General features: G+C 34.6%; 1 protein-coding gene across 4 annotated transcripts in view; it reads left to right on the forward strand.

Moving 5' to 3' along the window:
• Positions 1 to 15,675: 15,675 nt before the first annotated feature.
• The window catches only part of LOC6047178 (protein ROP), a 61,943-nt gene continuing 59,376 nt past the window's right edge, over positions 15,676 to 18,242 (forward strand). For 3 of the 4 annotated variants that reach the window (XM_038264796.1, XM_038264797.1, XM_038264799.1), the window contains exon 1: positions 15,676 to 15,827. In XM_038264796.1, coding sequence (XP_038120724.1) covers positions 15,800 to 15,827 — 28 coding nt within the window. In that variant the 5' untranslated portion in view covers positions 15,676 to 15,799. The remainder of the gene's footprint in view (positions 15,828 to 18,242) is intronic. The other variant, XM_038264798.1, reaches the window with a different exon arrangement.

The following is an 18,242-nucleotide window of genomic DNA, read 5'->3' on the forward strand; positions in this document are numbered from 1 at the left end:
ACAACGTGTTGCTTTGTACAGACAACAGAACAGACTAAATATATTTGACGTACTATATGTACACGTATAAAAGAAACCCAATCAATTGTGTAAAATCAGAACACAGAGTACACTGTTAACATCCCGCCTCAATTGATCACTCCCAACATGGCCCGAAGTTTCTGGAACCTCGGAGCGGCCAGTCCTTTCGTCATCACGTCTGCCAGTTGATCCTCCGTTGGCAGATACTCCAAACACAGCTTGCCCTTGTCCACCAAGTCGCGCACGAAGAAATGCTGGATTTCGATGTGCTTCATTCGTCTCGCTTTGCGTGGGTCCTTGGTGATGGCGATACAAGGTTGATTGTCCTCGTACATCTTGATCGGTTCCGGTACACGCCACCCAACGGAACTCAGCAGGTTCGCCACCCACAGGACTTCGCAACTGGCCTGGCAGAGGGCCATCAGTTCAGCTTCGGTTGTAGACAAGGCGACGGACTGCTGCTTCCTTGTTGCCCACATCACGGTAGATCCGTACAGCTTCACGATCAATCCGGACACGGATCGTCTATCGTTGAGGTCGTTACCCCAGTCGGCGTCAGCAAAGCCTTCGACAGCTTCCGTTGAGTCGGCCGAACGGTAAACAAGACGATAATCGAGTGTGCCCCGGAGATACCTCAGCACACGTTTGACGGTTACCCAGTGCTCATCGGTTGCGGAACACTGAAAACCGGCGAGGTAGTTCACCGCCGCAGAGATGTCTGGACGTGACGTCACCGTGAGGTACATCAGACATCCTACAAGTTCCCGGTACGGCTTCTCCGTGCGCTGCTGCTGGTCACCTTTCACGAGCTTTAGGTGCGGGTCCATGGGAATGGCCGAGGGCTTGCAGTCAGCCATCCCGAAACGGTCGAGTACGCTCTGCACGTACGAGCGCTGGTCAATCGTCATCTGCTTCGAACTCCGATCGCGCCGGATGTTCAGCCCTAAGAAGCTTTGCACTTCTTGCAGATCCCTCATTTCGAACTCGTCAGAAAGTTTTTCCTTCAGATCTCGGATGGCGTCCTCCGAACTGCTCACGAGCAAAATATCGTCAACGTAAATAACTACGTACATGTCCAGCTTGCCAGTGACACGAAAGTACAAACAGAAATCGTGCTCACTTCTTTGAAAACCCAGACCGCTTACAAACTCGTGAAACCGCTTGTTCCAATTCCGAGAGGCTTGCTTTAAACCGTAGATGGCCTTGTCCAGTTTGCAAACCAGTTTGTCTCCTTCTTCGAACCCGGCAGGTTGGCGCATAAAGATGTCCTCCTCCAAACCGCCGTTGAGAAATGCACACTTCACGTCCATCTGGTGGACGTGCCAATCTTCACGGTTCGCAAGCACCAGCAGGATCCGTACCGTGGACATCCGTACAACCGGCGAATAGGTTTCCGTGAAGTCGAAACCTTGGCGTTGCGTAAAGCCACGGGCCACCAGCCTGGCCTTGTACCGCTCGATTTCGCCGGCGCTGTTCCTTTTCAGCTTGAACACCCATTTGGTGTCGATCACTTTTCTACCCTTAGGTAGTTTCACTAGATGCCACGTTTTGTTCTTTTTCAGTGCACTTAGCTCTTCCTCGATCGCTTCCTCCCAAGACGGCCAATCACTTCTTTTCCGCAGTTCACAAATGTCACTCGGAATGTTGTCTATGAACTCTTCAGCACTGAGCGCGTAACTCGACATGTCCATGTCAAAGTCTTTGTGCCAACTGGGAGGAATGATCGGTCTTCCACTTTTACTTTTATCGGTAGGTGCACTTTCTTCTTTGTTTTGTTCACTGTTTTCTTCTTTAGCCGCATCATCCGCATCGCTGCCTTCGGTGAAGTACTCCGAGTCGTTCTCTTCTTCCCCTCCTTCTGGAACCACCGGCTGCTGCGGCTGCTCTTCTCGGCTTCCGGTGTCGTCTTCCTCGGGCTTCTGCGGCAACTGCGTTTCGCCGGACACCGATTCCGTAATGGTCACCGAACGCTTGCAGTTGGTCACCGTGCACGGCCGCATCCCCGTTTCGTTAAAGATCGCATCTCTAGCCAAAATCACTTTTTCTCCGTTCCAGACGCGGTACCCGTTCGACGCGTAGCCAACGAACAGCACCTTCTCGCTCTTCACGTCCAGCTTCTTCCGCAGCTGCTTCGGGACGTGGATGTAGCACTCACTTCCGAACACCCGTAGATGCGAAACGTCCGGCTTCCGGCTGCTCCAGGCTTCGAACGGCGTGACGTCACCGGCGACGGCGACGCTCGGGCTGCGATTTAGCAGATACACAGCGGTGATCACTGCTTCTCCCCACAGGAACTTGGGGACATTTTTGGCTTCCATCATCGCACGCACTTTTTCAATCACTGTTCGGTTCAGCCGCTCGCTGACCCCGTTTTGCTCCGGTGTGTAGGGAACCGTAAACTCCAGCCGAATTCCTCTTTGTTTACAAAACCGCCTCACTTGTTCGCCCGTATATTCTCCACCATTGTCGCACCGGAGGCGCGACATCTTCGTGCCAAAGTGTGCTGTGGCCATGGCCTCGTACTCCCGCAGTCGCTCTAGAACTTCACTCTTTGACCGCAACAGGTACACAACCGACAGGTGAGTGTAATCGTCCGTGAAGGTAACAAAATAGCGATTACCGTCCCACGCCACGGGATCGATTGGCCCACACACATCACTATGCACGATTTCCAGGGGCCGGCCGGAATGCTTCTGCTTTCGGGCCGGGAACGGCAGGCGCGTCAGCTTACCACTTATGCACGCTTCACACAGGAGTCGCTCGTGTCCTGCGTCGTCAATCTGCATGCCACTGACTAGGTTTTTCTTCGCCAGCTTCAGGAGGTTGTCGTTTCCAAGATGACCGTAGCGCAAGTGCCACAGTCCGACTTGCTGTTCCACCTGACCGGTCACCATCGCTCTGTCGCTTCGCTGGGGCTTGAAGTCGAAATCCATGCAGTACAGCTTTCCAGACTGCTTCCCAACGGCCACGGTCTGGCCGGCGTTTTCGACGATCACGGTTCCATTGTAAAACACAACCTTCAAACCGCTTTCTCCCATCTTTCGCAGTGACAGCAAATTGACTGACAGATCAGGTATAAACAACACTTTTTCGATGTTTATCCTGACACTCGCGCCGTCCACTGCAGTAAAAGCGACTACACTACCACAATGAAAAGCCGACAGCGTGACCCCACTTTTTGCTGTTTGAACTGTCACCGGCTTGTCAAGCTTCTCCAGGCTGTCAAAAAGCGACCTGTCATTGCACATGTGCTCCGACGCACCGCTGTCTAGATACCACTTTGATGAGGTAACCGTACTTGCAGCAATGGCGTCGTCGTTCCCTTCGGTGGCCACAAACGTGACGGCTTTGGACACGTTCGCCTTCGGGGCACTTTTCTTCGGCTGGAAACGGGAAGCACTTTTGTGGTGGTCTTTATTCTTCGGGCAGTGCACTTTCCTGTGCCCAACTTCCCCGCAACTGTAGCACCTCAGCTTGGCCCGCGTCCTCCCGGCAAACGCAGCACCTTCGGAATCCGCCTCTTGCAGCATACTCTTCCGCTTCGCCTCCACGTCGAGGTACTTCTTCCGGACGAGATCCATCGTGAGCTTTTCCGTCACGGCCTCCATTGCTGTCGTGATGGCGTCGTACGATTCGGGCATGGTCAGCATCAAGTGGCATATAACATCTTCATCGTCCATCTTGGCGCCCGCCCCCTTGATCTCCCGCACGAGCTTGTCGAACCGCAGGAAGTGTTCTTCCAGCCGCTCGTCTTCCCGGAACCGCATGGAGAGCAACTTGCGCTTGAGTATGAAACGGTTGGAAATACTCTTGCGCTCAAAAACCTCGTGGAGTCCGTCCCAAATCTCCTTGGGGCTCTTTTTGTCCTTCACGTACTCCAAGTAGTTGTCGGCGATGGACTCGACCAGTACCGACCGACACTTTTTGTCCTGGCGAACGCGTTTGAGCTTGAGCAGCTCCTTCTCCGCTTTCTTGTCCGCCGCATCGCCCTCCGGGATCTCCCAGAACGGCTCCGTTTCAGCTGCCGTCTCGATGCAGTGCATAACCTCCAATTGGTCGAGGTAGACCTTCATCCGGAAGCACCAGTTGTTGAAATTTGTGCCGTCGAACGACCGGATCTTGAGAGTTTTCGTGTCTTCCTCCATCGCGCGCGCGTTCTTCTACCGGTTCTACTCCGAATTACCGAGTACAAAACCGAAACTTTTCATCAACGTGGTTATGTGAACTTATCTGGGCCCATAACCTTTTAATGTCGGAGGCGTGAATAAAAACAACGTGTTGCTTTGTACAGACAACAGAACAGACTAAATATATTTGACGTACTATATGTACACGTATAAAAGAAACCCAATCAATTGTGTAAAATCAGAACACAGAGTACACTGTTAACATATTTGACATCTGCTTGAAGTGAAAGGAGAATCATGATTTATAATAAAAATTGGTCTTTTTATGGTTCCACGGAACTGGACATTGATGATGGACATTTTAATTGGACTGGCCACAACCCGTATTGGTCCGTATTCTCCCGGGGATGTTCCGTTGAGCGGACATTCGCGGCACCGTATGGATATGGGCAATATTGGTGTTAATTTTCACGATTTTCAAAGTCACATATGAAAATTACGAAAATTAACATTTTAAACGGACTGGCCACAACCCGGATGGTTCCGAGTTCCCCGGGGATGTTCCGTTCGAGGAACATTGGCGGCACCGATGTATATGGGCAATATTGGTGTCATTTTCACGATTTTCAAAATCACATGTTAATATTACGAAAATGGACATTGTTAGTGGACTGGCCACTATCCGAATTGGTTCGGGTTCCCCCGGGGATGTTCCGTTGAGCGAACATTGGCGGCACCTTATGAATATGGGCAATATTGGGGTCAAACTTCACGATTTTCAAAATCACAAATGAAAATTACGAAAATGGACTTTTTTAGTGGACTGGCCACAACCCAGGTAGTTCCGGGTTCCCCCAGGGATGTTCCGTTGAGCAGGCATTGGCGGCACCGTATGAATATGGGCAATATTGGTGTCAAAATTCATGATTTTAAATATCACGTATGAAAATTACGAAAATGGACATATTTAGTGGACTGGCCACAACCCGGATGGTTCCGGGTTCCCCGGGGGATGTTCCGTTCGAGGAACATTGGCGGCACCGATGAATATGGGCAATATTGGTGTCAAACTTCACGATTTTCAAATTCACATATTAACATTACGAAAATGGACATTGTGACTGGACTGGCCACAATCTGAATTGGTCCGGGTTCCCACGGGGATGTTCCGTTGAGCGGACATTGGCGGCACCGTATGAATATGGGCAACATTGGAGTCAAAATTCACGATTTTCAAAACACGAACGAACTGGCCACAATTTGGATGGTTCCGGGTTCCCCTGGCAATGTTCTGTTGAAGGTAGGGTAGGGTAGTCATCAATGAGACACTTTTGGTTTTTAACTTTTAACGATTTTTGTATTTTTTTCATCAGCATGTTTTAATGAGCTTTTTGTTGCATTTTCATTCTTTTAATGTGTTCTAACATTGACCAAAATATGAGATCGATCCGACCTCTACAGCCAGAGATATCCAACTGTCTCATTGTAGACGCACTTGGCAGGAACAATGAGACAGGTGGGGAACAATGAGACACTCTACGAAAATCAATACTTTTCTAGTAAAAAATCATGTTTTTGTAATGTTCCATTGCAGGTGACTTGCCTTGAACATTTTAAACCCTTTTTTGTCAACTTGAAACTTTAATTAACAAAAGTTATACTAAAAAGTATTTAAATTTAGTAAAATCCATTTATTTGTACCAAATAACTTTATATTTTTGGCTAAATAAAGTCAAAACTCAAATAATATGCCAAAAATCACTTCCAATTCATGTTTTGAAGAATTTCCATAGATTTTAAAAAGTTTAATGAAGAAAAATCAAAGTGTCTCATTGTTACCCATGGGCTGAAAAGAGTGGGGAACAATGAGACAGCCCTGGAGTCTGGGTTTATTCTTAATTTTGGTCAAATCTAATGAAAGGCCATTGTAGCCCAACTAATGACCTATGAAATGACGAAAGTAAATTTTGAGAAATATTAGTTTTTGTATTATTGGCAGCCTATGAGCGAAAATGTAATTTTCAGTCATAATTTACTTTTACACCCCAAAATCAAAAAATATGAATAACATTGCAAGGGAGCGTCCATAACCAAAGCCACTATTATGGCAGACGTGTATCCAGTAGACACACCTTTCCTCAAAATATGAGCCTGATTGGTTGAAACTACGACTTGTGAGAGCCATTTTATCATTGTTCCCCGTGTCTTATTGATGACTACTCTACCCTACATTGAATTTATTTTTCGAATTAATTTAAATTGTGGATTGTGGATGGATGATCATTTGAGTTTTTTTTTCAACTTCAATATTTATTATTTATTTATTTGTGCCGATATAATTAACTTATGATCATTTGAAATTTCTTTTTCAGCTTCAATATTTGTTATTTATTTATTTTTGCCGATAATGTCCCTTCGACGAAACATACCCCGAGGAACTTGGACTGATGCAGTTTGTGACAAATAAACTTTATAGGCTGATACGCAGATGGGAAGGAACGCAAAACTCCATACAAAAAAACGCTCAAGAAACGGTCAAGGAAAGGGTCACGAAAAGATTTTTCTTAAGCGGTACGCAGCTGAAAAGTAACAGAAACGGAAAGATTGCGTTTGACGTTTATTCGCGCGGTGCTTGTTTGTAATATGTTTTGATGAAAAAATCAATGAATTGTAATTTTTCTTTTTGAATGCGACTGATAATTACAAACGTTTTAATAATTTTGAATTGGATATAATAATATTTAAAATTCCCGCCGAATCTCAAAAAGCAGAATATTGAAACTAAAAGGAGAGATTTAGTTTTTTGGTCGAAATGGAGTAAAAAAAAGAAGTTGTTTTTATAGATGTCGGCCATCGTGTCACCAACAATTTATTGCTAGTACCAACCCACTGAGAATTTTGGCTCGAGCCTCGACTCGATTCAGGCTCGATCTCGAGCCAGATCGACTCGAGGCTCGAGCCAAAATTCTCAGTGGGAACCAGCTACCTCTGAATTTAAGTCCGATTTACCCACACTCGCGGGACCAAAATGAAGTAAATCAGTGTGAAATTAAACTTGACAATAATCATACAAATATCTATGTTCTTACTGAAAATACAATAATAATCTGAAATTTTGAAATCCAACCAAACAACAAATTCAAAAATATGAAGAAAAAAAACAAACATTCCAGAAATTTCAAATAACATTTTTTTTAAATAATAAAGAAAATTTCAACAAAATCAGAAATTTTGAAAATTAAAAATATGCAGAATTGAATAATAATTTTATTTTTTAACGTTTTTATAAATTCAATAGATCAAAAATGTTAAAATTCGAAACGAATGTACAAGTCGAAATTCCAAAAGTTTTAAAAATCGGAAATATAGAAATTCGTAAATACAAATTTACGAAAACCTCGACCAAACACTCTATTTCTTCCAAAATTAAAAAAATCAAGAATTAAAAATTAAGAATAAAGAAATTCAAAAAAAAATAAGAATTAAGAAATTTAAAAAATTAAACAATTTCAAGATTTCAAAATTTCAAAATTTCAAAATTTCAAAATTTTAAAATTTCAAAATTTCAAAATTTCAAAATTTCAAAATTTCAAAATTTCAAAATTTCAAAATTTCAAAATTTCAAAATTTCAAAATTTCAAAATTTCAAAATTTCAAAATTTCAAAATTTTAAAATTTCAAAATTTAAAATTTCAAAATTTCAAATTTTCAAAATTGCATAATTTTATAATTTCATAATTTCAAAATTTCAAAATTTCAAAATTTAAGAATTTAAGAATTTAAGAATTTAAGAATTTAAGAATTTAAGAATTTAAGAATTTAAGAATTTAAGAATTTAAGAATTTAAAATTTAAGAATTTAAGAATTTAAGAATTTAAGAATTTAAAATTTAAGAATTTAAGAATTTAAGAATTTAAGAATTTAAGAATTTAAGAATTTAAGAATTTAAGAATTTAAAATTTAAGAATTTAAGAATTTAAGAATTTAAGAATTTAAGAATTTAAAATTTAAGAATTTAAGAATTTAAGAATTTAAGAATTTAAGAATTTAAGAATTTAAGAATTTAAGAATTTAAGAATTTAAGAATTTAAGAATTTAAGAATTTAAAATTTAAGAATTTAAGAATTTAAGAATTTAAGAATTTAAGAATTTAAGAATTTAAGAATTTAAGAATTTAAGAATTTAAGAATTTAAGAATTTAAGAATTTAAGAATTTAAGAATTTAAGAATTTAAGAATTTAAGAATTTAAGAATTTAAGAATTTAAGAATTTAAGAATTTAAGAATTTAAGAATTTAAGAATTTAAGAATTTAAGAATTTAAGAATTTAAGAATTTAAGAATTTAAGAATTTAAGAATTTAAGAATTTAAGAATTTAAGAATTTAAGAATTTAAGAATTTAAGAATTTAAGAATTTAAGAATTTAAGAATTTAAAATTTAAGAATTTAAAATTTAAGAATTTAAGAATTTAAGAATTTAAGAATTTAAGAATTTAAGAATTTAAGAATTTAAGAATTTAAGAATTTAAGAATTTAAGAATTTAAGAATTTAAGAATTTAAGAATTTAAGAATTTAAGAATTTAAGAATTTAAGAATTTAAGAATTTAAGAATTTAAGAATTTAAATTTAAGAATTTAAGAATTTAAGAATTTAAGAATTTAAATTTAAGAATTTAAGAATTTAAGAATTTAAGAATTTAAGAATTTAAGAATTTAAGAATTTAAGAATTTAAGAATTTAAGAATTTAAGAATTTAAGAATTTAAGAATTTAAATTTAAGAATTTAAGAATTTAAGAATTTAAGAATTTAAGAATTTAAGAATTTAAGAATTTAAGAATTTAAGAATTTAAGAATTTAAGAATTTAAGAATTTAAGAATTTAAGAATTTAAGAATTTAAGAATTTAAGAATTTAAGAATTTAAGAATTTAAGAATTTAAGAATTTAAGAATTTAAGAATTTAAGAAAAATTTAAGAATTTAAGAATTTAAGAATTTAAGAATTTAAGAATTTAAGAATTTAAGAATTTAAGAATTTAAGAATTTAAGAATTTAAGAATTTAAGAATTTAAGAATTTAAGAATTTAAATTTAAGAATTTAAGAATTTAAGAATTTAAGAATTTAAGAATTTAAGAATTTAAAATTTAAGAATTTAAGAATTTAAGAATTTAAGAATTTAAGAATTTAAGAATTTAAGAATTTAAGAATTTAAGAATTTAAGAATTTAAGAATTTAAGAATTTAAGAATTTAAGAATTTAAGAATTTAAGAATTTAAGAATTTAAGAATTTAAGAATTTAAGAATTTAAGAATTTAAGAATTTAAAATTTAAGAATTTAAGAATTTAAGAATTTAAGAATTTAAAATTTAAGAATTTAAGAATTTAAGAATTTAAGAATTTAAGAATTTAAGAATTTAAGAATTTAAGAATTTAAGAATTTAAGAATTTAAGAATTTAAGAATTTAAGAATTTAAGAATTTAAGAATTTAAGAATTTAAGAATTTAAGAATTTAAGAATTTAAGAATTTAAGAATTTAAGAATTTAAGAATTTAAGAATTTAAGAATTTAAGAATTTAAGAATTTAAGAATTTAAGAATTTAAGAATTTAAGAATTTAAGAATTTAAGAATTTAAGAATTTAAGAATTTAAGAATTTAAGAATTTAAGAATTTAAGAATTTAAGAATTTAAAATTTAAGAATTTAAGAATTTAAGAATTTAAGAATTTAAGAATTTAAGAATTTAAGAATTTAAGAATTTAAGAATTTAAGAATTTAAGAATTTAAGAATTTAAGAATTTAAGAATTTAAGAATTTAAGAATTTAAGAATTTAAGAATTTAAGAATTTAAGAATTTAAGAATTTAAGAATTTAAGAATTTAAGAATTTAAGAATTTAAGAATTTAAGAATTTAAAATTTAAGAATTTAAGAATTTAAGAATTTAAGAATTTAAAATTTAAGAATTTAAGAATTTAAGAATTTAAGAATTTAAGAATTTAAGAATTTAAGAATTTAAGAATTTAAGAATTTAAGAATTTAAGAATTTAAGAATTTAAGAATTTAAGAATTTAAGAATTTAAGAATTTAAGAATTTAAGAATTTAAGAATTTAAGAATTTAAGAATTTAAGAATTTAAGAATTTAAGAATTTAAGAATTTAAGAATTTAAGAATTTAAGAATTTAAGAATTTAAGAATTTAAGAATTTAAGAATTTAAGAATTTAAGAATTTAAGAATTTAAGAATTTAAGAATTTAAGAATTTAAGAATTTAAGATTTAAGAATTTAAGAATTTAAGAATTTAAGAATTTAAGAATTTAAGAATTTAAGAATTTAAGAATTTAAGAATTTAAGAATTTAAGAATTTAAGAATTTAAGAATTTAAGAATTTAAGAATTTAAGAATTTAAGAATTTAAGAATTTAAGAATTTAAGAATTTAAGAATTTAAGAATTTAAGAATTTAAGAATTTAAGAATTTAAGAATTTAAGAATTTAAGAATTTAAGAATTTAAGAATTTAAGAATTTAAGAATTTAAGAATTTAAGAATTTAAGAATTTAAGAATTTAAGAATTTAAGAATTTAAGAATTTAAGAATTTAAGAATTTAAGAATTTAAGAATTTAAGAATTTAAGAATTTAAGAATTTAAGAATTTAAGAATTTAAGAATTTAAGAATTTAAGAATTTAAGAATTTAAGAATTTAAGAATTTAAGAATTTAAGAATTTAAGAATTTAAGAATTTAAGAATTTAAGAATTTAAGAATTTAAGAATTTAAGAATTTAAGAATTTAAGAATTTAAGAATTTAAGAATTTAAGAATTTAAGAATTTAAGAATTTAAGAATTTAAGAATTTAAGAATTTAAGAATTTAAGAATTTAAGAATTTAAGAATTTAAGAATTTAAGAATTTAAGAATTTAAGAATTTAAGAATTTAAGAATTTAAGAATTTAAGAATTTAAGAATTTAAGAATTTAAGAATTTAAGAATTTAAGAATTTAAGAATTTAAGAATTTAAGAATTTAAGAATTTAAGAATTTAAGAATTTAAGAATTTAAGAATTTAAGAATTTAAGAATTTAAGAATTTAAGAATTTAAGAATTTAAGAATTTAAGAATTTAAGAATTTAAGAATTTAAGAATTTAAGAATTTAAGAATTTAAGAATTTAAAATTTAAGAATTTAAGAATTTAAGAATTTAAGAATTTAAGAATTTAAGAATTTAAGAATTTAAGAATTTAAGAATTTAAGAATTTAAGAATTTAAGAATTTAAGAATTTAAGAATTTAAGAATTTAAGAATTTAAGAATTTAAGAATTTAAGAATTTAAGAATTTAAGAATTTAAAAATTCAAGAATTTAAGAATTCCAGAATAAAAATTAAGCATTTGTACCAGCCTTATTTTATAATTTCCAAATTTCCTAACTTCCTAATTTCCTAGTTTCTGAATATCCTAATTTCCGTATTTCCAAATTTCCTGATATCTTAACTTCCTAACTTCCTAAACTCCTAATTTCCTAGTTTCCTAATTTCCTAACTTCCTAATTTCCTAACATCCTAATTTCCTAACTTCCTAATTTCCTTGTTTCCTGATATCCTAATTTCCCAATTTCCTAACTTCCTCACTTCCTAATATCCTAACTTCCTAACGTCCTAGTTTTCTTATTTTAAAAATTTCCTTATTTCCTAATTTCCTAACTACCTAATTTCCTCATTTTTTAATTTCCTAACTTCCTAACTTCCTAACATCCTAATTTCCTTACATATTAATTTTCTGATTTCTTAATTTCCTTGTTTCATAATTTCATAATTTCCTAATTTTCTTATTTTCTTTATTTTACTAATTTGCTAATATCATAATTCCCATATTTCCTAATTCCCTTGTTTCCTAATTTCCATTTTTTTTAATTTCCTTATTTCATAATTACATAGTTTTTTAATTTCCTTATTTCATAATTACCGTAAACTGGGGTGACTTTGATAGCCCGGGGTGACATTGATAGAAATTTGATTTGGGCACTAATTTTGATACATCCAATGTAACAGTCACATTTTTGCATATATGTTTGATAATAAGATATCCCTTAATGCTTACATACTCAAAATTCTCAAAAATGTTTGGATATTAATTTGACGGGCATTCGAAAAACCTATCAAAGTCACCCCGGGCTATCAAAGGCACCCCAGTTTACGGTACATATTTTTTAATTTCTGTTTTTTCTTGTTTTAGAATTTAAGAATTTCTAAATTTGCTTTTATTTATTGATTTCTTAATTTTGTTTATAATTGTAGTTAAATTTTTGAATAAACATTTTTAATCTATTTAATTTTAAGTTTTGAATATTTTTAATCTTTTTATTTTTTCCTCGAAAGAACCTCAAGCGCGCACACCGTCAATCCCACGGCTTATCGAAGTGTTGTACACATGATCTGACCCTGCTGTACAGAGCACTCAAATTTCAATCGCAAAACACTTGAATTTTGGGCACCAAAATATACTGTCAATTCAATAGCAAAACACTTGAATTTGACGTGTTGCGTCACATGAAATACTATATTATATTTATTGGTTTTAAATAGCTTTTCTTTCTATAATCAATGCATGTATGCATGTAAAAGAAATGGATTTTGTTTTTTTTTAAATAAAGAAGATGTTGCGCAATTAAATGTTTTGGCCTCGGTTTTGGCTGCTTTTATTTTCTAACAACTTCAAGAACAACTTGGCGTGTAAAATTTTTGTATTTTTTTCTTCATCCAGCTTTCACGATCGTGTTCCTGGTCAGGTTCGGTTTGTTCGCCCCCACTGTAGGTTCCTCAGCATCGGCGAGTGAAGCCCCGGTGCCGGCGGAGATGGAGGCCCCTGGAGAATCTTTTTGTTCATGCGGAATTCTCTTTGGCGGAACCTCGGTGGTTCATCGACTCAAACTGTGCCTTGACCTCCGAATCTTGCTTCTCACTGGCACCGCTTCCTGGTACGGCATCTGCAGCTCTTTCGCATCCTTCCTGTGAATCATACAAAATAAATTCAAAAATCAAAACTAAACCCCACAAAAAAAAATCTCTCCCCACTCACCAAATGGGTCCGGAAAGGAACTTTATCACAAAAGTTGGCTTCTATCCGGGTATCCGGGAGACCAAGCCCTTCCGTTGGCCATACGGAGCCCGAGCCCGAGGACGCAGCCTTGTGGAGATGCTCATCTTCGCGGTCACAAACCGGGCAGGCAATTTACTGGACTGGAACATGGCGGCAGCGAACTCACGCGGTCTGCGAAAAACGAACACACCGGACTGCCAAAACTTTCAAATGAGGAAACAAAGCAAAGTCTCATGAAGCTGTCGCGAAACTGCATTTCAAATCAAAACAAGATCAATTTCAAGTGTTTTCCTCATCACTTTGAATAGTTCAACACAGTGGGGAAAATTCATGAGCAAAACACTTGAAAAATTTGAGCCACCCGAATAAAAATAAGGTGTCAAAAAATACCAAAAAGTCAATCGCCAAAACACTTCAATTTGATAATGGATTTGATTGAAATTGGAACACAAACAAATTAGATCTAATATGCGGCTTAATTGAATCATTCAAGTGTTTGGGCACTTGGAAAAAAAGGGTGGCGTATTTTCAGTGTACCGAACTGTCAACTTTTCTTGGGGGGGGGTCACGAAGAGAACACGCAACATTTCTTGACCGCGTTCCTTCCGATCAGCGTACCGTACTAAACGAGGAAGAGACGTATGAATTGGACCAACCATGTAATCGTCACAACGGGCAATACACATGCGATAGCTCATCACTCACCCCAGCAACAGAATGCATCAACCATCTACTCCACGGCAGGACCTCTAGCTGCACAATGGAGAAAGTGTACTCGAGAGGAATAATCAAACGCATCAGTGAAGCCATCCTATTGGTGAATAACGCACTAGCAGAGATACATTCTTTTGTATCCGGACGTAGAGCGAGGTGACACCGAATAGACCCGGGCTTTCTGTGGACACTCCCTCAGTGGTGCTGTCCACAACACATTCCAGCTGTAGCAACATGACCCAGATCGTTAACGGCTCATTCCTCATCCACTTCGAGAACTGCAACATCCTGGTCAATGGCGAAGCTTACGATAACCATGAACTAATTATTAGCGGAAGGCCATACACACCCACAACTGGAGTGCGTGTCATCGAAAAACGGTATCATCGACTCTCCACCAGAATACCTCCAGAATCTCACCTTACCGGAACGAAAGCACCTTCAAGCAGTACAATTCAACTATTCCTCCGGATGGATATATGGATCATCAGGAGCAGCAGTGATAGTGATTATAACCGCAGTAGTCAAAGGCACCAGCATCATCAAGAGGAAACGTAAAGCAAACATCAACATCAAGATGGTCGACGCCAGAGGACCGCTTATGTTACCATCTTCAGGACAGCCTTCGTCGGAGGATCGACGAACTTAAGGAGGGAGGAGTTACGCATAAACCACACCAGCCACGCACAGACGCTCCCACACAACACCTCATGTAATTTACGACGCTACGGACCCCGAAGGACAGGAGAAAGTACAACGATGTAAAATCAATTGCACATCCCTTCCCGTCAGTTATGACCTATTGTCACCGACGTACGCATAGACCACACCAGCCACGCACAGACGTTCCCACGCAACACCTTTTGTAATTTACGACACTACGGACCCCGAAGGTCAGGAGGAGGTACAACGATGTAAAATCAACTGCACATCCCTTCCCGGCAGGTCATAAGTTACGACCTATTATCACCGAAGTACGTGACGAGGCCTCTTCATCCAGAACCATATTCTAGAACTTTCTAGCTAGTATTTAAGAAAAATTCTAAAAATAAACAAATCAGTAGAACTCTGACACTTGACCGTGTAGGACCATTCTTTACTCCGAAATCTTGTCCCCAAGATTTGTGTAACTATATTTATAGTTTGTTTTGGCTGAGTGTACCCCCTTGGACCGCCTACTAAGAATTTTCGAGATCGAGCCTGAATCGAGCTCGAGCCAAAATTCTCAGTGGGCGCAATCTACCGCGGAAACTAGAGAACCTGGAGAACTGTCAGATGAAGGTACAAATCGAGCAAAAGACAGGATTTTGCTCGATTGGTACCTCCGTTTGACAGTTCTCGTGCTTCGATTGGTACTTTTGGTTTGAGATGGCCGTTCTCTAATAAGCTCCAGGTTCTCTAGCGGAAACACTTATCCGCTAGCTCATTCACTTTGACCGGTTCTCCCGGCAGATAAGGCACAACAACTTACCTTGCACCTGGCCAACCTGGTCGAATTTCTCCCGCACTCCAACTAGCACCAACAACAACCGACCTGGATCAACAAATTCTGATTTGACATGTCAAATCAGGAAGCAAAATTTCATAGTACAGAACAGCCTAAAATTTGGGCTTTTCCTAGGTTTAACCCCAAGTTCTGAAAAGGGCTAAAATTAAGACCCAAAAAAAGGCTAAATTTTAGCCTTAATTTTGACATGCACACCATACTCGAAAAAAAAGATTAAAAATAAGTCTTTAAAGACTAATCACGGTTTTCCGTGTGATGGTTGAATGGTCTAAATCTGACACTGATCATCTGCAGTTGTGTGTAAATCTAAGCCATACAAAGTCGTCGATAATACTTTTTCATCATGGCGCTAAAACTTCTTGTTGGTCAAAGTGAGTATGAATACTTTAATAGAGCGGTTATCATACCGTATTTTGTGAAGGAACATAGTTCAAGAGTTAATTTTCTAAGGTCGTTTAAGCTATTGTGTTTCATATGATTTTAGTGCTAGAAAATGTTGTTGTTATGAAACTCCTTTACTGATGTGCATGATTTCTCAAAACAAGATTGGATATTATTTTTAAAACTTCGAAAAATTGTATTTTTGCCCAATCAATTTGTATGTAAAAAGGTTTTTTTTTCTTTAATCACAAATTAGTTATTCCCTCGATGAAAATGAGATATTGATTTTTCTAAATGCTCAGATCATCTAGCAAGACAATTTTAAATCGGTGAAAACCAAACTGGTGGCAAGCTTCACGCAAAACGGACACTAGGTATAAATTCCTAATTTTTAGGTATAATCGAACCTGACTGCAATAAGTTATTTTATTACTAATCGGCTATTAGTAATAAAATTACTAGTCGCGTTTTAGTACGAGAATTCCTAAATTTTAGGTATAATTGAAGAACCAATATACCTAAATTTTAGGCATTTTCTGGAAAAGTTTGGGATCCAAAATTACTTATAATTAGGTATAATTCAAGATGGCGGACCATGATTATTGCTAAATTCTAGGCATAAAAACTTAAAATTCAGGTATTTTCTGGAAAAGTCAGGGATCCAAAATAACTTATTTTTAGGTATAATTCAAGATGACGGTCCATGATTATTACTAAATTCTAGGCATAAAAACCTAAAATTCAGGTATTTTCTGGAAAAGTCAGGGATCCAAAATAACTTATTTTTAGGTATAATCCAAGATGGCGGACCATGATTATTACTAAATTCTAGGCATAAAAACCTAAAATTCAGGTATTTTCTGGAAAAGTCAGGGATCCAAAATAACTTATTTTTAGGTATAATCCAAGATGGCGGACCATGATTATTACTAAATTCTAGGCATAAAAACCTAAAATTCAGGTATTTTCTAGAAAAGTGAGAGATCAAAAATTATTTATATTCAGGAAGAATCCAAGATGGTGGACAACGATTATTCCTAATTTCTAGGCATAAATACCTAAATTTGAAGTATTTTCTGGAAAAGTGAGGGATCCGAAATTACTGATATTTAGGTATAATCCAAGATGGCGGACCACGAATATTCCTTATTTCTAAGAATAAATACCTAAATTTGGGGTATTTTCTGGAAAAAGTAAGGGATCCAAAATTACTGATATTCTGGTATAATTCAAGATGGCGGACCTTGATTATTACTAAATTCTAGGCATAAATGCCTAAATTTTAGATATTTTCTGGAAAAGTAAGGAATCCAAAATAACTTATATTTAGGAATAATCAAAGATCAAATTAGATATTATTCAAGAGATGGAAGAAAACAATGGTTTAAATGATATAATAATATTTTTATTTACATAAAACTCAACTCGTCTTGGGGTCCCACAAGACCCTAGTTAATATTATGAAGTTTAGAAAAGTACTTCAGAAGTTATGCAAAAAATACGATTTGGCTAGAGTTTGAAATATTATAAAAAAGGGTGATTTTTGTGAGAAATGCTATATATTGTTAGAAAGGTATTTGAAAGACCTTTCCAACGCATTCAAAAGATTGAAGATCTGAAACCCCTATTTTCTAGAAAAGTAAGGAATCCAAAAAAACTTATATTTAGGAATAATCAAAGATCAAATTAGATATTATTCAAGAGATAGAAGAAAACAATGGTTTAAATGATATAATAATATTTTTATTTACATAAAATCAACTTTTTTATAAATGCTCTAACCATCAAATCTAACCTAAAAATATTTTTTTAAAGATTTGAATATTTTAAAATTATAATATTTTAATATATTCATATTTTAATATTTTAATATTTTATTGTTTTAATATTTTAAAATTTTAATATTTAAATATTTAAATATTTTAATATTTTAATATTTTAATATTTTAATATTTTAATATTTTATTATTTTAATATTTTAATATTTTAATATTTTAATATTTTAATTTTTTAATATTTTAATATTTTAATATTTTAATATCTTAATATTTTAATATTTTAATATCTTAATATTTTAATATTTTAATAATTTAATAATTTAGCTTAAAAAGGTTTTGAATATTTCCATATTTATTTATTTTTGATATTTTATTATTTGAATATTTGATTATTTTTGCAACTTCAATACTAAAATCTTTAAATATTTTTAATTTCAGAATATTAGATTTTTTGGTTTGAGAATGTTTGAAATATAAGATTTTTAAAAATTCCCCCCCCCCCCCTTCTATCTTTCTCTCTTCCTCTTCCTCTCTATATCTCGCTTGCTTTCTCTTCTCTTCTCTATACTACTGTTACTCTCTCTCTCACACCCTCTCCCTTCCTCTCCCCTCGCTCTTCCCTCTCTC

The sequence above is a fragment of the Culex quinquefasciatus genome, chromosome 3, assembly GCF_015732765.1.
Source record: "Culex quinquefasciatus strain JHB chromosome 3, VPISU_Cqui_1.0_pri_paternal, whole genome shotgun sequence".
NCBI lineage: Eukaryota > Metazoa > Arthropoda > Insecta > Diptera > Culicidae > Culex > Culex quinquefasciatus.